Source organism: Equus asinus, chromosome 3 (genome assembly GCF_041296235.1).
Source record: "Equus asinus isolate D_3611 breed Donkey chromosome 3, EquAss-T2T_v2, whole genome shotgun sequence".
Taxonomy (NCBI): Eukaryota; Metazoa; Chordata; class Mammalia; order Perissodactyla; family Equidae; genus Equus; species Equus asinus.
Window position 1 is genome coordinate 87,345,984 of NC_091792.1, and position 24,290 is coordinate 87,370,273.

A 24,290-nucleotide genomic window follows, 5' to 3' on the forward strand; every position below is an offset into this window, starting at 1 on the left:
AGAAAAATTGAGGTTCAGAATAGCTCCTTGATTCCTTAAATTCAATGATATATTAAGTGGAAAAGCTGGAACCTGAAGTCTTTTGACTGTAAGTCTGTTACTCTTTGCAGTATATGCCAATGCTTCTTATTTGAGTGTGTTGAGGAGAAAAGGCAATGAAATGGGATGAAGTACTTTCAATAAGAAAACTAATCACATAACATCTTATACCCATTAGAATGGCTATAATCACCAAGACAAAAAAACAACAAATGTTGGAGAGATTGTAGAGAAAAGAGAACTCTCATACACTGCTGGTGGGAATGCAAACTGGTGCAGCCACTGTGGAAAACAGTATGGAGATTTCTCAAAAAATTAAAAATAGAAATACCACATGACCCAGCTATCTAACTACTGGGTATTTACCCAAAGAACTGAAAATCAACAATTCAAAGAGACTTATGCACCCCTATGTTCATTGCAGCATTGTTTACAATAGCCAAGATGTGGAAGCAACCCAAGTGCCCACTGATGGATTATTGGATAAAGAAGATGTTGTATATATGTACAATGGAATACTACTCAGCCATAAAAAAAGACAAAACCGTCCCATTCACAATCACATGGATGAACCTTGAGGGAATCATGTTAAGTGAAATAAGCCAGACAGAGAAAGACAAACACCACATGATTTCACTTATATGTGGCAAATAAATAAACTTACAGATAAAGAGAATAAACTAGTGAGTACTGGGGAAGGGGGGTGGACAGTGGGCACAAGGGGTGAAGGGGTATACTTATAAGGTGTATGACAAACAATAATGTACAACTGAAATCTCACTATGCTATAAGCTATTATGACCACAATAAAAAAATTAATGAGAAAAAAAGAAAACTAATCACATATTACTTACTATTTGGTTAAAAACTATATCTAGAGGAAGCCAAGTACATTGCTTGATCTTTCACTGATATATATATATAAATTACTGTATCTAACATTCATACTTTCTTGTCTTTATACAAATTGAGAATTTGTTGCCTAGATATCAGTCACAACATCCCTTAACGTGAAGGAAAAAAACAAAGGTACTTTGTACTTGTATTTAATATAAACAGTTTAAACTTTTTAAATTTCTAAAGAGTCACAATCCAAGCAAAGACAAGAGGTAGTTTTTTCCTTCTATTTGGATGGCTGCTTCTTTAGAGGATCGTGAACTACACAGTTGCACCCTATTTTACTCTTTTCTCCCTTTATCCATTATACTGATTTTGTCTAATTCTGTGCTTCCCACAGACGGTGGGAAAATGAATTATGAAATATTAGTCCACGTGGAAAGGAAAACCTTGTAGAACAAAAGCCAAACAACGACTTCCGCTAAGACCAAGAGGATATTAAATGATTCTATATCATTTGTAACTTGTCGTCAAATGTGGACTTGCTATTTCATAATATGAATGATTCTTGATATTTTGAATTAAAACTTTGTACTTCTTTACCTTAAAAGCATGAAGCTATTTGAACACACCGTAAATGGTTTAAGTCATTTCCTAGTGTCAACTGCGTCAAAAGATCTAATGGTCTTGATTCGTTTGGTTTCTGAAAATAATTCTTTATGCTCTTTATATTTAATACTGAGTCTAAATGTAGAATTTTAGGCAGTAGATCACAATTATAGAGCTTATAGGACAACATTGATCAGAAAGCATATAGATTTTATATGATTATGTTACTGTTCATTTTGAACTTTAATTACCTAAAGATACAACTTGGGTTTTACTTATGTGTAACCATCTTGTTGCCCATATCCTGTCTCCATCTTCCATCCTCCAAGTTTTTTCTGTGAGGCATCTAGGACATAGATAAAGATCTTTCACATTTTGAGAACCATGACTCAGGCGGTTCTCCTTCAGGGACGTGTTTCTAGATCTCCCCAGTCTAGCTCTTCGTTAGTGCCTTTCTTTGGATGTTGTCAATATTCCTTAGTAGAAGTCATGTTCTATTACAGCAACGACTATGTCTATTTTGTTTACCTCTGCATCTCTAGCACTTAGCATAATGCTTAACATAGAGAGGATGCTGAATAAATGCCGGGTGATGGGAAGGCTAAGGACCCACTACAGCAACTCTGAATGGGGCAGGCAGTTTGAGTAGGAATATAGTAAAACTAGTTACCTGAGGAGGTAGAGAGGTGGAAGGTATCCACTCCTACCTCCCTCACAAGAGTGGATGGAGGGAGGGAATTCTTGGAGAAGTAAATAGCTTAGAGTCTACAAAACCTAAAGGAGGCTGGGCTTTTTCAGCCATTTAGGGTTTGATTTGTGAGGAGAGATGGACCTAGTTATGGTGTTTTTGGAGCTTTGGAAAGTCTGAGAAACCAGGTGTTCTCCAGGAGAGAACAGTGAGAAGCATGAGGCTTAGTGACTTGTTCAAGATGTAAATGAAACAGATAAAAGAGGTCCCCAGCATTCCACCGAGGTGTCTGGACAGTTCACCAAGGTGAAATAAAGGGAAGACGATTCAGGGATGAAATCGTATGCTGAAATCAATAATGCTTATCAGTTTAGGATATCCTTTGCTATCTCTCCTGTAAATTTGGACTTAGTGGATAAAAGTCAAAGAATGAGGAATCCTAAGACCACCTATTCAGGCATAGCCTTGTGTCTTTCCCCATTCTTATTTTTTTAATCACATATAGAGTTCTTTATTTCTTTGCTTCTCTCTCTCTTTCTTTCTGTCTCTATCTCTGTCTCTGTGTCTCTCTCACACACACAAACACACACACCCCTTCAGTCTATCAAAGTATTTTAATTTGTCCATTCAGCAAATATTTACTGACCTGCTTCTATATACCAGGCTTTGTAAGTGAAAACCAACTTTGTGTCTTACTGGTACTTACAATTAAGGGGGGGAGGGGAGGCGCTAATGCTAATGAATGATAAAAAAATGACAAATGACAAAAAATTAATATGGAGTTACAAAGAATTCTAAATGAAAGAACATAGTGAAATGAGGAATTAAATTGTCCTGTAAGCCCATGAATCTGGGCCTAGATGTCACTGCTGAGATTAGATCACGAAAAGACTGTGATTTTTGTATCTGTCTGTTTTGTTCTCTCAACTTTACCATTCTTTCTCAGCCTCCCCAAAATGTGTTTAATTCTGAGTCCCTCACACTCACACACGGGTTCTATTTTCTGATAGAGGACTCAGTAATTTTGCTACAGTGGTTTATATGGAGCTCCTTGAAAGCAGGAACTATGTTGTGTTTATCTTTCCCTCTTTGGAATGCAGCTCAATGCTTGGCTTACAATATACGTTCAATAAATAGTTGTTGAGTGAAGGCTAACAGTTTAGGGTACACTGTATAACTATATAGTGATGTTTTACCTTTCTCTGATCTCAGATAACATGTAAATTTTCACAGGGAAATAGGGCCTGCTGAAAAAATTCCAAGAGAGACTAATAATAGGGAAATATTTTAGGAAAAGGAAATTTCTCTTAAAATGATAACTCAGTAGGCAGCTGCCTGCTATGCCCTTCCAATAGTGAGTTGCTTGGGGAAACTTCCCTTTCTCTCAACACGTAGTTGGGACCTTGCTTTATGTGGTATTGTTTTGAGATAAGCTGCCTTTGTGTATTTTCTACTTTTATCTTTCTCTGCCTATAGTGACAGTTTTAGTTTAGAGTGTAATTATTTTCATTGTTATTACTGTCCTATTTTTTCAATTGACTTCATTTCTTACTGTTATTTCTTTTCTATTACAGGTATTCTTTAAAATAGTCTCTCTCTTATGATGGCTTCTTGCCCAATCCTATTGAATTTGTCTTTCCAGGAATATTTATTAACAATTAATTTTGTAAAAATACCATCCACATATTATTTAATCTAAAATGTTTCAATTGTAAGATCCACAATTGTTTTACCTACCATTAATAAAGACAAAAAATACTTCCAGTTATAATCACAAGGAGACATCAGTTAAAAGGCGCATCCTGATTTCAGAGATAGTAAACTGTGAAAAATTTTATGTTTTTGAATTTATAAAATACAGAAAAATCACCACCACAGCTTGACTATAAACTTCCAATATAATATAAATATAATTTTATATAAATATAATTTCATATATTTATACAAAGTTATTTAATTATTTTTATAGTAGTTTTAGGCAAGGAGTACTATGTTGTATATTTAATGTAAGATGATGGCACTGTACCTTTTCAAAAAATATTCTGAGAGCTTTAGAAGATATCCTGCTGGAATGAAACTCCCAAAAGTCAGTATGTTTGTCTGTTTTGTGTGAGCCCCAAGCATCTAGAAGAAGGCACTCAATAAACATTTCTCAAATGAATTGATGAGTGAATTCATGTTTCATTAGAGGTGCCATGTGCCCATTTTAAGCAAAACCAAATCAAGCAAATAGGAATTATTAATCAGTGAGCTCCTGCTATGTTTTTGAGATATCTTCTATTTCTTCTTGCAGCACAGCTTCTCAAGACCTTCTTTTCATTGGTGCTAATTTCTTTCCATTTTATTTTCATAAGTATTATGATGATATTTACTACTCAGTGATGTTTCTAATAACTTTTTGTGAATTACCGTGAAAAAAACTGAATGACTGGGCCAGCCTCGGTGGCCTAGTGGTTAAGTTCAGCATGCCCTGCTTCAGTGGACTGGGTTCGGTTCCTGGGTGCAGACCTATACCACTCATCTTTCAGCAGCCATGCTGTGGCAGTGGCTCAGATACAAAAAAATGAAAAAGAGGAAGATTGACAATAGATGTTAGCTCATGGTCAATCTTCCTCAGGAAAAAAAAAATTGAATGACATAATTAGTCATTTATGGCTATCCATACTTATACAACTTAGTAAGTTAAAAGGAAAAAAAATAATCTTAATAAGTGCCTTATAGTAATACACTTGGTCCACTTGGTAAGAAATTAAGATAAGTGGGCCAAATATGGAAACAAAGAGGTTAATAGAAGGACCAAGCTTGCAGGGTCTGAATTTTATTCTCATTCTTTCTTTTCCTCAATTTCTACAACATTTGTCTGTGTCTTCGGTGATGATTGAACATGTGATGCTATTTAGAAAAATGTTCCTAAGTTACCAATCCAATAATATTTGCAATCTCAGTAGTTATATCATATTTAATTTAAAACTAATGTGAATTCATTCTGATTCCAAAGGCAGAATATCAGAGTGGCTAAGGACTTGGCCTCTGGAACTAGGATCTCTGACTTTTGTGAGCTATACGGACACGGAAATTTAGTTAACTCTTTTGTATCCTATTTTCATCCTTTTAATGTAATTGATACATCTCTTGTAGGGTTTTAATAAGGATTAAATAAGTTAACACATGTGAAGTTCTTAAAAGGTGTTACCAAATAGTAGACACTGGTGTTGGTTTCCGGATCCACCGTGCCCTTCACTGCCCTGCTCTGTGTTCGAGGAGGCTGACCTTCATGGTCTGCGTTACTTGTGCTCCCTTGCCCTCTGACTTCTGGTTGGATTTGCAATTGGAGACAATGAAACGAAATGGAGAGGAGGAATGACACTGAGGTAACCTCTCTCTTCATTTCATCACTGTCTGACTGTGGTTTTGGCAATGACTCTTTTTCTCCACCCTCTTCCTATACCAAAGATCACAGCTACTCTTGAGTGGTCTCTCTCCCACCGCTCCAGCCATTGCCAGGTCTGTCAATACTGCTCCTGCTTCATGCCCCATCAGTCTTCAAGGTAGTCAAGGCTTGCTGTGCATCCAGGCCCTGGCTCTTCAACACCCATTGTTGATTCCTTTAACCCATTTACATCTTTGTTAATAATCCCTTTATTTAATTCTCTTCAATTAACCATTTGACTGTATCATTTATTTGCCCTTGGGATCATAAACAATATAGCACTGAATTATTTAGTTTAAGATAAACATTAGATTATTTCTTTCAAGTCAATGAAGTATCCTTAATAGTAATATGAATGGGGGTTTCAAACGTAGGTAAGGAAGATCAATTTTATTAACCTGTGTGTCATTAATATCATAATTTGCCTAAAAAGCAAAGTAAGGGATGTGTGGAAGTGGGACTAGGTTGCAGTTAGAATGAAGTAAAGGCTGAGAAATCCTTCTTCAGGGGCCTTACACGTGGTCCCTCCCTCCTCTTTCTCCCTTCTCAGGGGGGTGTTTAGGTGGCCAAATAAAGTCTAGTATAAACCAAATCTGAGTTTCAGGGTTTAGCGGGCATCAATATTTTGGAGTTGCTAGGTGGGTTGAGGGGAGAGTGATTCTTTGTGTTGGGTGGAAGAAGCTCGTAATGCCATATAAGTAACAGCTAGACCTGGAAAGATGTTTGTAGGAAATAAATAAGAAGGTTGTGGCAGGTTTCCATTCAGTAAGAAGTACATGAAGAATCAAGAAGCCTACAAGATATTAAGTACCACGTTTGTATATTGTGGGAGTGTAATAAGTGGAACAACATTTTACTCAACTGGGCACGCAACTGATAAATCCACACTGCATCACAGAAGACCTGGGGAAACACACTGTTTCCATATCTCCATTCACTAACCATGTCAAGATCTGTGCAGGCAAGCTGGCAGGAAACAGAGACCATTGTGAGTCACGAAGGTGAGACTGGGGCATGCAGGCATTAACACTGTGTGAAGCAATGCAATTTCACGCACAAAATAGCAATCATTTTGTTCAGCTGGGAAATGAATGTAAAACAACTGGTCCTATGAAACTTTCCCTATCAAACTCACTTTGACCTTATTCAGAGTTAAGCATTTCCAACTCTCAAGTCAAGTAAAATCCTACAGATACTTTTATTCTCATGCTTATCACAGTAGGGGTAGGAGGAGTATAATATAACATCAAGGGGGAAGAGGTTAAAAGGCCTGGAGTCAGACTTCCTGGGTTTGAATCCCAACTCAACTTACTATCTGTATAATCTTCCACTTTTTTTTCAACCTCTGGATTTCTTAGTTTCATCTACCACATTCTTGGGATCAGAATAGTGTCCATTTCTTAGAAACACTGTGAGGACTGAATAAGACAATACAAGTAAACAGCTTAGTAGAATATCTGGCACATACGAAGGCTTAATAAATCATATCTGCTTTGTTGTATGTGCATCACTCCAACAAGATTCTATGACTACTTTGAGGTATGAATATACCTATAAGAAGAATAACACGCATTTCTATGTATTATTCATCTTATATCTATTAACAAGTCTACAGTAAGTACTAAATAAATATTTGCTTAATAACTAAATGAGGTTAGCTTGCCTTAAAATATGAATCTCAAAGACCAAAACAAAGCACATACATTATCTTTCATCGCAGTTGTCACCTGAGTTTGCATATTAATCACTACAGAAGAGGCTATTAATAGTTTACTGTAGTTTAAATGGCTGTCTTTTTTTTAATATTAGCACATAGCCACATCCTTGAGTACATACAGAACACCTTCACATTTAAGTTGTGAAGTATTCGTGTTATAATCATCTGCCAAAAAAGTGAAAATCTTATTAAAATAATAACTAGGAATAAATTACAGGCACCAAAAAGGGGGGACAGACTATTCATTTGAATTTCCTTTTACAGAAATATCAGATATCCTTTTTTTAGACAATGAAATTATGTTGACTCTATTTAATTTGTACTAAACAATGGACAAAGGGCAGTCATTGCTGTTATAAACTTTGATAAACATCCAATTAGCATCAATATATCACAAAAACTGCTTCTCCTGATTACTAATTCTACAATTTTTTTAGCCTATAGGAAAGAATTTTTCAAATTTAAAAACAAGTAGGCTTTTCTGAAGAAAAATAAAGTTAATAACTATGGACTATTAGGTTTTGATGTGTATTATGAGGTAGCACAAGGCTAAACACATTGAAATAGTCAGGGAGAATGCATGTCTTCATGCTTTATGGCGATTTAGACAATACCCATTTGAGTATTTTACTATTTAAGAATATTTCTCTTGATGTATTATTTTATATGTTTATTAGGAAAGAAAAATAATAATATATGGAATAATGACAATAGTTACCATTTTGATTTCCTAATAACTAAATGGAACTGCAATAAATGTTTCACATGTATAATCCAGTTAATATTTCAAGAATCACTAGATTATAAGCTCTATAAAGATAGAATCATATCTGTCTGTTTTATTCATCAGTGTCCCCAGTAATCAGCACTGAGCTTGAATACAGTGGATACTCAATAAATATTTATTAAACAATCTGATGATCTTTCCTTTAAGTAGGTCCTTACTAGAAATTATTGTCTTAGTCTGCTAATGTTTCAGTATCACTGAACGTGGCGCATTTTATCAAATCTACTTCCTTTGGCATGGTTATCTCCATTTATGCATACTATACAGTTTTGTGTGTGTGTGTGTGGGGGGGAGGTCAGGAAGAGTGGCGCTGAGCTAACATCTGTGCCAATCTTGCTCTATTTTAGGTGGGACGCTGCCATAGTGTGGCCTGATCAGCACTGCTAGGTCAGTGCCAGGGATCCGAATCTGCGAACCCCTGGCTGCCGAAGCAGAGAATGCAAACTTAACCACCATGCCACCGGGCCGACCCCTACACTATGCAGTTTCAGTGAGAAAACGTCTGAGGGATACCTTTACTTTATCATATGTAGGAATCTGGAGAAGGATGGAAATTTGGCCTAAAATGTCTAAAAAGTTGTTGACAAATCACTGTAATTAAAGGAAAAGCCTGCAAAAATCTGATTCTGATCCACATAAATTGAAGGCTAAAATTATGACCATTAAAAATATCTCAGAAAGCATAGTCAGGATTTATTCAAAGCTCTTTTAAGACTGTGGCGTCAGTGAATAAAACATAAAGAACTGAGAGATAAAGTAACCTCTTTAAGCCAAGACCACAAGGCTCTGATCAGACTCACCAGGACAGTCACCACACGTAGAACCACTCCACGCATGTTATTCTCCAGTTTCTTGTCAGTCAGTGACCCATTCAGCCCTGTGACAGGATTCCAGCATCCAAGCTGAAAGATAAAATAGCTTGGTCACTTTTCTGCCTGACGCACGGTCCAATCACCATGTGTAGGTCTTTCAGAGAACTGTGTGGTATCTCCTGGAGTAACTGGTATAGGAAGGGTCCTGTGCAGGTTTGCTTTTTTAATAGCAAATAAAGCAAACAGAAATGCCATTTCCTACTCTTGAATATCATCATATGGCATATGTCAGTACCCAACATGCTTTAGGAGACTCACTGAGGACTTCTAACTTATCGAGGAGTTATAAATACACCAATAACTCAGTCCCAGTAATGCCCTAATTGGAAAAATAATAGCACATATAATTCTAGCATAATGTCTGTTCTAATATGTCAATTACTGCACAAGTTAGATTTTCTTATTGTTTCAATGGTTTTAATTAGGTCTTATACTGCTTTTATTGGGAAAAAAACTGCAAGACTTTTAATGTGGTTAGAAGCGTTACTGCTTTTATTTGAGGAAAAAATCATGTATATGGCTTTGTTGTTTTCAAGTATTCACAGGACATAAAACAATATAATTTGCCTTTGTTGTCAGTGCTATCAATTTCTTTGGAATATTTTGGCAGCAACCTTTCCCTTAAAGTTTTACAATGATTCACTGCTCTTTACTCTCCAAAATACTGGTTTAACTTTACATCCACATGTAGTTCTCATCTCCTGTAATATCGAAATCTGAGGGCTACCAGTTTAAAAATTACTGCCTATAAATCTCAACAGGATAAAAATTGATGACTCTCAATTCAGAAATAAAGAGAAAAGAAAGCGATGCTGTGACTTGAATTAGCAGATAACTGTGCAAGGAGCAAAGCTGCAAAGAGAATGTTGTAATGCATGTCTTGGGAAGAAATGTCACGCTATTAATCCCGCAACCAGATCCATGAGCTTCACATTTGGGAACCTGGCCCACATTTGCGTGTTTTAAAAATGTAACAGAACTTTTGTCGTATTTGGAGACTGTTTTGATTAACTGAATGGTTTATAGGAGCACCTGCTTATTTGTGCTGCTTCCTCCTGAAGACTGTGATTTATTTCCTTGTATTGCATTTTGTTTGTTGCTTCCAAATTCATCAACATACTGGAAAACTCCCTCACAAACAAACGATTTAGCTGCTTCCTATTAAAAGTCAAGTTTCTCTTTGAGCTCCCCACAAGGTGTTTAATTAAGAAAACTAAAATGTACATAATATATCTTAAGAGAAGAGGATGTCACAATATAAGCAAAAATCCAGCTTTTTCCTTATTACGATAATTTGGAAAGGGCTGCTAATTGTTGGTTTTGACTGTAGAAGCACATTAAATTCATACAATAATATGTCATTCTTAGTTACATAAAAAGTCTAATTAGAACTTAGATCCAATTAGCAATTCCAAATGTGTTGAAAGTCTAATTATCAGAGATAGTGTGGTCCTCTTGCCAAATTTCAAACCTTATGAAATTTCTTTTGAGCTTTTGTTCTCTTCTGAGGTCAACCAAAGTCTATCCTCAATTACATTCCTTGATGTGCACTTTTTCTAATTACTTCTTCAAGAAGATTTTACTTTCCTAGTCCAAATAATATCAGTGGAAAAAGTGATCTATGATATTAAGTGAAGAGCTAAATTTCCAATGTGCTATCCACATTTTCCAATTCTATTACTTAATTCTAAGCTTAATGAACAGATTTTAGGACATCATCTTGTTCATGAAAATATGTCTAAGCTACCAAAGTAAACACAGGGATTTCTTTTTTTCTCCCTTGGGGTTATTTTTTAAGCTTGGTGAACCTACTGTCAGTTTGCCTAAATAAATGACATCTAATAGTGCCAACTTGCCCATAGCATTTTGGTGTATTGACTAGTCGGAATATTTACTCCTGGAATAACAAGAAAACTCGCTGAGCAGTTCATTTCAACAATGCTCTGAACAAACATTTCAAAATGTTTAACTTTCAACATCTTCTTAATTATATCTTCCTTTAAACAAAACTGTAGTCAATGGTTTAAAAATTCTAAAGCACTCTTGTGTTTGAGAGTTTGAAATAACAGTAATATAAAAGTATTTGGAGTAGGGAGAGTAGGTGGCTATATCTTGTCTTCAGACCTAGGCAGTGACTTTAAACATTATTTGTGCCATACATGATGTTTCTTCTCATTTTTTTTAATGTTTGGCCAGATTCTCTCATATATATTACGAGACATAATTTTCTTCTCTGCTTGATGAAGGTTTTCCACTTTTCTGAAAGGTGAAAACTCTGTTTCTTTTCTTTCTTTCTTTCTTTTTTCTATCTGAGTCACACGTCTTTTGATCATAGAACTTGTAAAGTTGTTCCTGTTCTTAATAACAACAGTATAGATTTCAGGATTGGAAGCTCCTTTAACTTAACCAAGCTCTTCCTTCATATGCACAAACGCCAATGCTTAACGTTACTGAATGTCACCAAGGACACCAAGAGCCAGGATGTTCAGACACTGAATTTCGAGGTAGAGAAAAGTTAGGATACAGAGTTTCTGAAAAACTAGAAATAAAATAAATCCACTCACCACATATTAACATGGGCCATAACAAAGAAATTATTAAGAAGTTAAAATAATACTTATTTCCTGCATCAAATAGAATTATTTCGTTTACATCTTTGGAATACTTTCTATGTATCAGCCATGGTACTGAGCTCTGCATACATGATCTCATTTAAACCTAAAAATAACTTTATGGGATGGTGCCATTCCCTTATTATCTTACAAACATAGAAACTAAGGGCTCAACTAAGGTCACATAACTATTAAGAGAAGAAACTAGGATTTAAACTAGTGCTTTTTAAAGTCCAGATTCAGTGTTTTTAATTGCAGGGTTGCTTTATAGCTTATAAATTCTTTTCATAAACATAATCTATTTAAGGTAGGTGGAGAAAATATTATTCCTATTTTACAGTCAAGGAAATTGAGGCTCAGAATTGTTAAATGGCTGGCTCAATATAATAGTGAATTCACATTTTGGCAATACAATTTAAAAGGCAAAATCATCATCATCATACTTTTTATAAAAGTTGTTATAACATGTACATAATGCACAGCATGTGCTAATCATCTGACAGCTTTACTTATATCAATTAATTTACTTATCAAAACCATGCCATGAGGAAGGTATCATTACTACTCCCATTTTGTAGAAGGGGAAACTGAGGATTGAGAGGTTCTGCTCCTTCTACCGTGTTATCTTTTACCCACTCAAACAATCAAGAGGCATTGAGTAAAATAAGGAAAGAAGCAGAAAAATGAAGTGGACAAGAGACTCTCAAAAATATTTCTGGAAGTCTCTACTTTGTGTGACCAACTTACTAAAGATAAAACCTTTATCCTAAGGCCTGATTATGCTCCTCAAAGTGTATACCAAAGATGAATGAGGAAATAAACAACAGCAACACACAGAGGAAATGTTGATTATCCACATTTTTAGAAAGATTTCTCAAGTTTTAAGATTCCTTAATTTGTTCATATCCATTCATCTCCCTGAGGTTCACTTCAAGCTACTCTGTTTGATTGTAATAACTCCTTCCAATAATAAACAATAAAAATGAGTTTGGTTCACATAGATCCAAATTGAATTTGTATCTACAGTGGGTCATATTCCCTGCAGCATAGCAAGATCGACAGGCATAGTGTTTGATAAAAACTGAAAGAATTTCACTTAGGTTCAAGTGTGAGACTTATCAACTTCTCTGGTTTCATTGTTTGAAATTTCATTAACTTGACTTCTCTGGCTATGTGCAGAAGGTTATTTTTGTCTGGTTGAGTTTTTGTTTCTGTTTTTTGTTTTTTAAATAATGAGACCAGAGACTAATAAAGATAATGCACACAAAATCTCATAATACTATCTATTCAGCTGAGCACTTTCTAAGTCAAAAATAATAAAAGTGGCCCCTGCAGTACATGAGATTTACAGAAAGTCATACTCCCTGATGGCAAGGCAAGAGTCACTGTCTTCCATGGTCTGGCAGTCGAGAGAAAATTTAGAAGAGATAAAAAATTTAAAGACCAATTTAATTTCCTTTCAAGTACAGTATATCGATTTCCTATAGTATTTTCTGGTTATTGCCTTAGGTCATTTTAAAACCTTAAAAATGCTTAATGCTTTAATTATATCCTTCATTGGAGCTTTAGCAATAATAATCTTGTAGCTTTCTGTCAAAATCAATGTAATATCTTGTGTTCAACAAACTGGTTGACGTATTTGTGCGAGAGCAGTAGCAGGCTCCTAACAGGATGTGTATGTCATTAGTAAATGACCACGTTTTAGGCATTTACTCTATTTACCTCAATGTTCTCACTTTCCATTTGTCCATGGGCTTTAAAGGATGACATTTGACTTGGGTTTTACATCACTATTTTTCAGGCAGTGTTACAATGTCAAAAAGAGCTGAATTGTTCAACTTTAATTTTACGCTCAATAGTTTGTAGGCTTTAATAACAGGAGTCAGGAGAGCTCTTAATTGAATACCAAATGGAATTTCCTACATTTATTAGCTTGTACTCATATGGAACAAATGAAGCCTGGCTATGGTTCCCAAGCTCCAGCTGCAGGACACAGAATATCCACTGCACTGGGGGTTGTGTGCTTCTGGCCACTACAGTTCCTTTATTTGTCTCCTCAGACTTCAAAGACAAAGAGGGAACAACAAAGGCATAGGCGAAGTAGCTGAAACCTAATCATTTAGAAATGCATTTATTTGGTAGATATCACTTCTGTAATGGGATAGAAAGTGTAAAAAAATACACATATAATGTCGACTCAGATACATGTCTTATATCGTTAAATTGGAATATTTTCCTCTTGGACATGTATAGGAATGCAGTATGCCAGCAATCCCTCCAATAACAATTTTCTTTATGGTATTTCCACCGGTAAAATAGGTTCCATTCGTAAGACTTACTCCCTAGGGGATGATTATTTCCTCCGAAGATTCTATTCCTACAGCCTGGTCATGACCATGAAGTAGTAGTCGTTCTTTAGATTAAGGAGAACACCCTTAGCACTTGAGTTTCCTTCAGGAGGAAACATCTTTGAAAAGTCAGAAAAAGAAAAATCACCTGATTTGAGTGCCTATATCTCCCTGCATTGCTGCTGAAAACGAAAACTTCTGTACTATGTAACAGCGTACATACACAACAAGATGAACTTAACTGATTTCCACAAGTGAGGAATACAAGCATGAGAAGCAGTATATATATAACAAAATAGCTCAAAGGTGTTTCATGCGGCCATAATAACCACTCTCGGTTATCAAGTGGCATTTAACTTATATAATGATATTCTACTATTATTATGTTTCCCGTCTTTCTACAATTCTTCTTGGTGTAAAACTACTATCACACTATACTTAGAGGCGATATATCGTAGTGGTTAAGATCAGAAACTCTAGATCCAAGCTGCTTGGGTTGAAGCACCTGCTCTGACACTTGCTAGGTGTGTGCCATTGGGCCTCAGTTTTCTCACCTCTGAAGAGTAAAATGGAAAGAGTAAAAATAACCTCCTCACAGGCCTTGTGAGATTATTAACTAACTTAATATATGTCAAGTGTTTAGAAGTGTTCTTGGCACTTAAAAACTAAGAAGTCTTCATTATCGTTATTCGTATATAATCAGCATTTTTTTGTTCCTTGCTTAGCCTCGTGAGCTGGAGTCCCCTACTGGTTTCAGTGACGGAGCGTCCTTCTAAAGCTGTGGTTCTCAACTTTGGCTAAATATTAGAATCACCAGAAAGCTTTAAAAAATTCTGATGCCCCAGCCTAAGCCAAGATCAATTAAATTAGAAGCTCCTGGGATGGGACCCAGGTGCCAGTAGTTCCTAAGGCTTTCCAGGTGATTTCAATCTGTAGCCAAGGCTGAGAAACACTGCTCTAAAACTTGCCCTAACATCCAGGGAATGTAATCTCATAGAATGGCTACTTAACCTTATTGACTCAAGACATCCTTTTTTACTGACTTCCTCTGCAAGAGCTAACTAGGGACACTTTCTCAAATCAACGAGCTATTTTATTTTTCTTGTTTTAAATAGGATAGGAAGCTATAAACTCTGTGAAGCTGAATGATGTCTACTGTGCTACTGTTGTACCCCTAGCCCTTATCACAGTATTGATGTATTGGTACATGGTAGCTCCTATAGATATCTGAAAAATGAATACACGAATTAAAACTCCTGGTGTCCTCTTTATTCTTCTAGCTTGTTGTCTCTCCAGTTCAAGTTGAATGAAAAAACAAAATATCCCCAATCTGAGATTATGTTCTACTATCTTATTGTTCCGCTGACAATTTTCGTGATTCTTCAGGGTGATTCCCCTCTCTCAAATTCTGTTAGCTTTCCTTTTCTTTCCAACCAGAATATTATTTTTTTCTAAGAATATTTTAGCATTTAATGATTACAACCAGATAAAAGTCGCTGGATTTTTTCTCTTTTGTCCTGTCTTTCCTTGAGATGTTTTGAAGGGGACCTTCATTTTAAAATCACATTAGAATTTTCGGTCTTTTATATCTCCTCTATTAATCAACCAATTAAGGTCAGAGGCACCATCTTAATCATCTTTGTGTGCCCAGTGCCTATTACAATGTTTTGTACAAGTAAAATAATTATTTTTTATGTAACTTACAGGGTTTAATGTAAAGCATTCCTATTGCTCTTTAGAACTTTGTCCCCAGAAAATCTAACATCTCAAGCCCAGACATTTAAGTCCTACTATCCCTTCAATATCTCTGCTTAGATATCTCAAAGATGTCTCAAAGCTATATACTATCCCTATATACCATCTACTATCCCTTCAATGTATCTGCTTAGATATCTCAAGGACACCTGAAATATCTATAAGATTAAGCTCATAATATACCCCTACCATCCAATCCAGTCCCACTAGACAGAAACCAACATGTCAGTTTTACCACCTTTATAGCCAATCCATTGACAGTATACCAGTTTCACCTCCTTAAAAATAATCTCTTGAATCCGTTTAATTCCATCTCCTTGCCACCATCCTAGTCCAAGCTAATTTTATAGCTTCTCTTTTACAATCTTTACACTGCAAACATAAACATAAACTTAGATATGATGTCCTCTGCTTAAAATATTTCCATAGTTTTCCACTGCTCTCAAGATAAAGATCAAACTTCTAATGTGGCTGACCAGGACTTGTATGATTTGTCACTATTTACATCACGGTCTTATGTCATATCACATTCTCTTTGATTCTTTGAACTCCAAGCACACAAGTCTTCCTTCAGTTTGAGTAAGACAATCCTCCTGCTTAAGGATCTAAACATTGTTTACCAAGCATTGAAGTGTATCAGAACCACGTGGAAAGCTTAAAAATAACCTCAGTACCAAAGCTATACTCCATGCCAATTAAATTAGAATTTCTGGACACAAGATCCAGACATCAATATTTTTTTTAACAGTTTCCAAGGTGATTCCAAAGTATTGCCAAATTTGAGAACCAATGGTTTTGAACACACAGTTTTCTTTGATTGGAAGGATCTTAGACGCCTGACATTAATCAATGAGTTGCTGAATTCACTCTTACTCATTCTTTAGATCTCAATACAGTGATAGCTTAGGGTAACCCTTCCCTAACCACTTGTCTCCACCCCCAGGTGAGCTCATGTCACTCCAATACAGCATCATGTCCTCTCTTTTATGGTAATATCACAGTTAAATTCCTTAATCTGTGTGTTACATGATTAACATTTATTGCCCCAGTTATCTATAAGTTTCCATGGGATCAGGAAAAAAATTGCCATTTTGTTCTTCCCACCTTATTAAAGACCTAATTCCTGGCACAAAGTGGGGCTTCAACTTTTTATTGAATACCCAAAAAATTTAGGTGAATTTTAAACAAGAGGCTTAATATATCTTGCAGAGATTGTTGACTTTCTTAAATGATGCCTTAATTGAGGATCTCAACATATAGCTAAGAGACTGTGCTGCCACCTAATAGCTGAGCTTTTTTTTTTTTTTTAATTTGAAATGTGGATTTGGAACTGTTGTTCTTCCTGGGTGCAGGGAGGATGAGCTCTGCATAACAAAGATCAAGGAATTGTTTTCAAAGCCTCAATATGAGGGATGACACTATTACCTAAACCTGTAGAGAATAAAGTAAAGCGTCATATTAGAGTTATAATTTGAACAATTATATAATAAAAACAATAGCGATGATAAGCATAAGAGTAATACGCAACCTATGATAGGTGCTTCTTATATTCCAGGCCTCATTTTAAGGCAAGTACCTATACTATCTCGCTGAAAAGAGAACCACAAGATCCCCATGAAATATAAACTTATGAAACTTGGGGGATGAAACGTTACTCATCTAGGAGAAAGCCCTCTCAAGAATACAGAAGCCTCTTCAGCCTGGTTCCTGGCCAAAAACCTATGAAAGATGTTTTAGGCCTGACCATAGGCAATTCTGAAGGCTCTACCTGACAGGCCTGCTGAAGGGAGCTGCAGTCAAGGACTCAGGCGCCTAGGCCGGCCATGCTTTCATGCAGTTTCTGCATGCTTAATCCCTCGCTTCAGAGGCCTCTTTACTGGGGCCCTGGGCTGAGGCCGTCCACAGGAGTCTCTGCTGAGCCCATCCTGATCAAGGGAGGGAGGAACCTGGAAAACACTTTTCTCCATTCTGACTTAAAACTCAGGACTTGTCCATTCCCAGCCCTTGCCCTCTCCTTCTCCACCCAGCTCCCAGGTCCATGAAACTGCAGGGGGCTTCTCATCAGGGTTCCCTCAGGCAGTGAGACAATTTCCCCCTCTGTGCTGGTGCAACTGACCCTCGCCTGGTGCCTGGTGCCTGGTGCAGTTCTCTGGGGAAGAATGAAACACTGGGGGAGCTAGGACCTTCTTTCTAGGCTTGCTTTTCCCATGGCAGTAAGTGAATAAAGGCTTAGTTGTTACTGTCATTTTGGCTTGTTGTCTTAATCGACTACTCCCACACCTGGCTCTGCCCAGCTCAGCTCTTGACATCTCTCATTTTATAATGAGTGCTCACATTTCTTGAAGGCTCTATGAGGCAAGCATTGTGCCAAGCCCTGGATATTATTTAATTTACTTTTTGCTATTATCCTATCAAGTGGGTACTATAATTATCCCAATTTTGACAGATGAGGAAATTGAGGATTAGAAAGATTAACTGACCTGCTCCAGGTCACTCTGGTAGCAAGTGACACAGTCAGGATCTGAACCCGGGCAGTTTAGGCTCAGAAACCACCAGGTCCTTCTGACCTCAATCAGTAAGATACTTTTACAGAGAAGAATAGAACAAGGGCATGTAGACAGTCCTAACAGTTTCCGAGTGCTCATTTCCTCAGTTTAGCTCTATTTGTGCTTTTGGGTCCTGGAGAAACTGAAATTTCCTTATGATAAACCCCTCTCTTTTTTTTTTGAGAAAGATTAGCCCTGAGCTAACATCTACTGCCAATCCTCCTCTTTTTGCTGACGGAGACTGGCCCTGAGCTAACATCCGTGCCCATCTTCCTCTACTTTATATGTGGGACGCCTCCCACAGCACGGCTTCATGAGCCATGCTTAGGTCTGTACCCGGGATCAGAACCAGCGAACCCCGGGCTGCTGAAGTGGAACATGCGCACTTAACCGCTGCGCCATCGGGCCGGCCCCTGATAAACCCCTCTTTTTTTGCCTCAACTATTCGAGTTGGATTTCTGTCACACAGAACCAAAAGATTTATAGCTAATATACATGGATGTTGTGCTAGATTTTGTGAATACTTTCTATGACCAAGTCAATGTAGGAAAAAGAAAATATTTTTGAAAGAGTAGGCAAAAAGTAAAGCACTTTGGACTGGTATTTGAAGGCCTAGGTATTCGAAGTAGTTCACTTCGAGTAAGAATCAACCTTTTTGAGTCTTAGTGTTTTCATCTGAAAATGAAATTGTTTGTTAATGTAAATGAATTCTAAGCTCTTTTCTCACAACTCACAGCTTATTAGTGATTGGGTCTATTTTGTGGATATTTTCTGATAATATGAGCAAACCAATTTAAAATATATATAAAGCCAGGGCTGGCCTGGTGGCTGAGTGGTTAAGTTCGTGCGCTCTGCTGCAGGCGGCCCAGTGTTTCATTGGTTCGAAGCCTGGGCGCAGACATGGCACTGCTCATCAAACCACGCTGAGGCAGCGTCCCACATGCCACAACTAGAAGGACACACAATGAAGAATAGACAACTATGTACCAGGGGGCTTTGGGGAGAAAAAAGGAAAAAACAATCTTTAAAATATATGTATATATATATATATATATACACACACACACATAAAGCTAATAAGACTTATTGATACTTATAAAGAGGAAACTCATGGAATCAGTTACATCCCCCTATTAAAATACAAGTTCCATGAAAGTAAAGGTCTTTGGTTGTATTTACTGATGCAGACCAAGCACTGATATAGTTCAAACACATTAAATCTTTGTTGAACAAATGAATGGGTCTTATTTTTCTCAAAGAATGAATTAAATCTGAGTGCCTAGAGAATTTTGTGGCATGCAGGTTTTATCTCAAGGTGAAGGATAAATCAGTTAATCTCATAAAATCCTGTCTAGCTTTGTGATTTGACAATTGTTTAATATGTCTGGATATATACCAAGAGTCATTTCTGTGATGGACAAGAGAGGATTTCTCATTCAAATCTTCCAAGTAACTCTCCCTATAAGCAGTACAATCAGCCACTGCAGTCAGTTTATCTGATGCTGATGCTGACATGACACTTTTGTCTAGGTCACCATGTAATTCTTCCTTTCCGGCTCCTTCTTTATCAGATGCCTGGGCCTATGCTCAAAATGAGGATGGAGTGCTTGGGTTTCATGGGTAACTGTGAATCATCAAATGATTGACTATGTCTCTGAGCATTCTGATCAGCTTTGGAGACAATTTTTATTTCATTGCAGAATATTGCAAACATTTAAGCAATTGAGACACCCATAAATCAGGCATGTTTAAAAATGCTAGCATATTTTTTAAAAGACCTGTTATTTCTTTGTGGATTTATGTGTACTTTTAATTACTCTTTTTAAATTAGTGATCCTGAATATGTTTCCTTATATATACTATCATTGGCAATTATTAGCTATAACCACACATGTGTGATAAGCATAAGAAAAGGCAGGGGCAATTGGAACAGGTCAGGACTAACTTATCACAGTAACCTGCAAGGGATTTAGCAATAAATAATCTAGTGGACACTAAAACAACACTGTGTATAGTTTAAATACATTATTCTCCCATCACTCAACTTTTATAATAAAGAAGACACTTATTTATTAAATACCCGCTGTGCTGGTGTTATGGGATACAAAGAAACATAGAACATCGTCTTTCACCTCCAAGGGTTTATGATCTTTTTGAAATGACAAAGCAGGAAAATTTTTAAAAGAAAAAATTGTAACAAATTTCACTAAGCAGTATTTTAGTAATTCACAAAAGACTGATATAAATAATAAGTGTTCAGTATTTAAAGAAGGGAGGTATTTGCAAGAAAGGATCAGACTTCATCAAAGAAAATGATTAGAAACAGCAAAGCATTGTCTAGTAATTTGTCTGCAAGAGAGCCATGGACAATCCCTCTTATGTGTGAGCATGCATAACAATCCTTCATCAAGAGGTAGGGTCCATTTCCCCTCTCCCTGACTCTGGGTAAGCTCTGTGACTCGTTTTCACCAATAGACTGCGGCAGAAGGGTGGATATAGGATTTCTGGGTCTGAGCCTTAGGAGGTCTTACAGCTTTTCTCTTTTCATTTTTGGAAGCCAACAATCAAGTTTAAAAAAATGCTGTGCTGGAATAATGAATAATGGGAGACTATGTGCAAAGAAAAAGGAGTCATATGGAAGGGAAGGAAGGGACCTCAGCCGTCAGCTAGCAACAAGGACCCCGCCATGTGAGTGACGCCATCTTGGATCCTTTGATCCCAGCTGAGATATCCCGGACAATACCATGTGGAGCAGAGATGATTCATCCCCACCGAGCCCTGCCTGAATACTAGACATACCAAATCCTTAGAAATAAAATAGTTTTTTTTTTAAGCCAATAGGTTTCGGGGCGTTCTGCTATGCAGTAATAAATAATTGAGATGCATGGCTTATGGATAGTCAATGGTCACCTTTACCTCTGGAATTCACTGAACACCCAAGGTTTCTAGGAGGCAGTGGAAAATTGTACAAAAATGCACATATATAAGGAATATTTTTTTTGTTTCTCCAATACTTTCCTTTATATCTTAAAACTTTCCTAAAAAACAAAAAATGTTTCCTTACCTCACTTCAGACAGGCTTTCTGTATGCACTTTCATCCCTGTGGTACATGATTGAAACACTTTCAAAATTGTCTGTGCTTTGGAAAATAAGGCAAATTAGATGATGGTTTGTTTTCTAAGGCTGCCATAACAAATTACCCCAAATTCAGCAGTTTAAAACAACAGAAACTTGTTCTCCTGCAGTTCCAGAGAACAGAAGTCAAGGTGCTGTCAGGGCTGTGCTCTCTCCAAAGGCTCTGGGGAGAGTCTTTCCTCGCCTCTTCCAGCTTCCGGCAGCTCCAAGCAGTGCTTGACTTGGGGCTGTTTGACTCCAGTCTCTGTCTGTCTTTACACCACTATCTCCTCTTCTCCCTTCTCTGTCTCAAATCTCCCTCTGCCTTTCTCTTATAAAGACACTTGCCATCGGAAATGTGGCCCACCTGAATAATCTATGATGCTCTCATCTCAAAATCCTTATCTTAATTATATCTGCAAAGACCTTTTTTCCCAAATAAGGTTACATTCACAGGTTCCAGGGTTTAGTTCATGGACATATTCTTTTGGGGGGCAGGGACCATTCAACTCAGTACAGACGACAGTTCATAAATTCTCATTTTAGTATCAAGTTTTTTATCAGGCCTATTAGTTAAAACGCAATGTCTTTAGGGAAAAAAGTAGTTTTATGAGCTCCATATCCATTGGGGACAGTTGATTTTTTGTATATATTGATTGATTTAAATTTCCTCAAATTAGAATTGAGAAAGCGCTTGCCGAACCGTGATGAGTTTGCTCTTGCAGCACCTCTTGAATAAGTCTCCTGTGGCACTTATTATTTGGGGCATTATCCTAGCTTCTAGTCACTTACTTTTAGTCACTTACAATTCCCTCAGTAGAATTTTGAGCTCCTTGATAGCTAGAATCATCGTTTTATTCATTATAATACCTCCAGCATTTTTATATCACTTACATATAGTATACAATAAATGATTTTGATCCAAAATATTCATTTCTTTATTCTCTATAGATTGTACTTGATTTAATAGAAGTATTAGTGAGCTTATTATCCCTCAGACATATCCAGATGAATTTCAAATATACCTTTTTATCTGCTGTGGAGAAAAACAGTAGGAAGAGATCTCTCACTTTACTTCAATCTATGTTTGACTTTCTAAAGCCAACTGTAAAAAATGGAAGGGATAGCATAAGCTGTGTGTGATTACCTACAGTCAGACACAGATACTAAAATCAGAGTGAGTAAAAGTGGACTCACCTCAAATATTTTCAAATAACTTTTACAATCTGTATTTTTATCAATATGTTAATTCAATCAGCATTTTGGCTGATCATTAATTCAACTCTTTTATATTTAAATATATAATTTGCCTTATTTATAACAGTAAGTAAAAAGAATAAAGCTTTAACAAAAGTTGGTGATTTACGTTATATATAATAAAACCTTACTATGAAAACATGATTTTCCATAGGTTTGTCTATCATATGCTCTATGTAAAGCATACGTATTTCTTAAGACATCTTTTCTCAATGTAGAGAATCACTAACCAGGTATCATTCTTGTCTTGCCAATCCTTAAGATCACCGGTTACTGAAAGTGAAATTGTGAATCAATCTTAGCCTTCTGTCCATAGTGGGAATCATTCAGGAGGTAACAGAGGAAGTCTCATAACGGGATGTTCTGTCCAACAGAGGAAGTGATTTCTAGCTGGGGGCTTACTCAAGGAGTTATCCTCCCAGAGAAAACAAACTAACTTTCTCCAAAGTCATAGCAGAATAGAGTACTAGATGCACAAAGTCTTCAAGACAAAGAATAAACACACAGATTCAGAAAGAGACTTGGGTAGTATCAGAAAATTTGGACTGAGAATTTAGAATATAGACAGACTAAAACTGAAATCATTCTCTTTGCCGGAGCTTTCAGAGAAATATCTTTAGTTTTTTAATAAAAATCTATTTAAAAATCAGTATCAGAATCCCATCAAGTCATTATGAATTTTGTGAACCATGTAATAAAATATATGGGATTTTATTATAATTGTGGCTTACTTTATAGATGATTCCCTTTCATAAATTAGTAAAATCCAGAGTAAATGAACCTGGGAGAAGCTGAGTAACTTATAACAGCAATTATGGAATCCTTAGTAGAGAAATAGATAAGAACCTTCCCTTATATGATGCAGCCTTAACAGGTTTATTTCTCAGGAATATTGACTCAGTCATTATAGTGGACTTTTCTGTATAATCCTCTGCTAAAATTACAGGTGTCAGCTGCTTTTCTTTAAACAGAAAGCATTTTGGGGATTTATTAAAATCTAAATTCAGTTTCAAGAAGTATTAATTTGGTTAAAGTAAGCAATATTCTCTGGATTTAAACATACTAAATTATTTTGAAAACAAGGACATAGAGAAAATATTAAGCCTTAAAATTTTGTCCAAGATACAAATATTTTCAGAAAAAATATTTATAGCAGTCATTGTATCTACCATTTTTGGAGGGCTTATTGTGCACCTGAAACTGAGCTAAGTATTTACATCCATTATTTCATTTAATCTTAATCACGAAGCCCACTGAGTTTTAAACTATCAACTTAAGCCTTATAAAACTACCAAAATTTTACAATTTTTGACCCAAAAATTGAAATCACTTATGTGGTCATTAAAATATAGACATTGAACAATTTTGTCTTAGAGTCTATTCTTGTTCATGTAATACATAAACAATCAGAAGATTATCCTTTTTTCCAGAATGCTTTTTAAAATGTGAGACTATTGTGCAAAGTACAATAGAAACTGTTTTAAAACTGATTTAAGATTCATTTTGGTTCTGGCAAGGCTGTTTTCTAATCCAGAGGGAAAAAACTCTTGAAACACTTCAAACATCATCTCAATCCTCAAAAGTGTTATTACAGTATTTTATGCAGTCAAGCTAACAGCTGGGTTGGACATATTTTGAAATATATTTGGGACATAAAATGACAAGCACTATTGTGAGA

At 36.3% G+C, this 24,290-nt stretch overlaps 1 protein-coding gene across 3 annotated transcripts in view; it reads right to left on the reverse strand.

Annotated features, from left to right (window-relative positions):
- Window positions 1-24,290, reverse strand: part of GRID2 (glutamate ionotropic receptor delta type subunit 2) — a 1,392,659-nt gene that overhangs the window by 375,195 nt on the left and 993,174 nt on the right. For all 3 annotated transcript variants that reach the window (XM_070505363.1, XM_070505362.1, XM_014838689.3), the window contains exon 9: window positions 8,908-9,009. In XM_070505363.1, coding sequence (XP_070361464.1) covers window positions 8,908-9,009 — 102 coding nt within the window. The remainder of the gene's footprint in view (window positions 1-8,907; window positions 9,010-24,290) is intronic.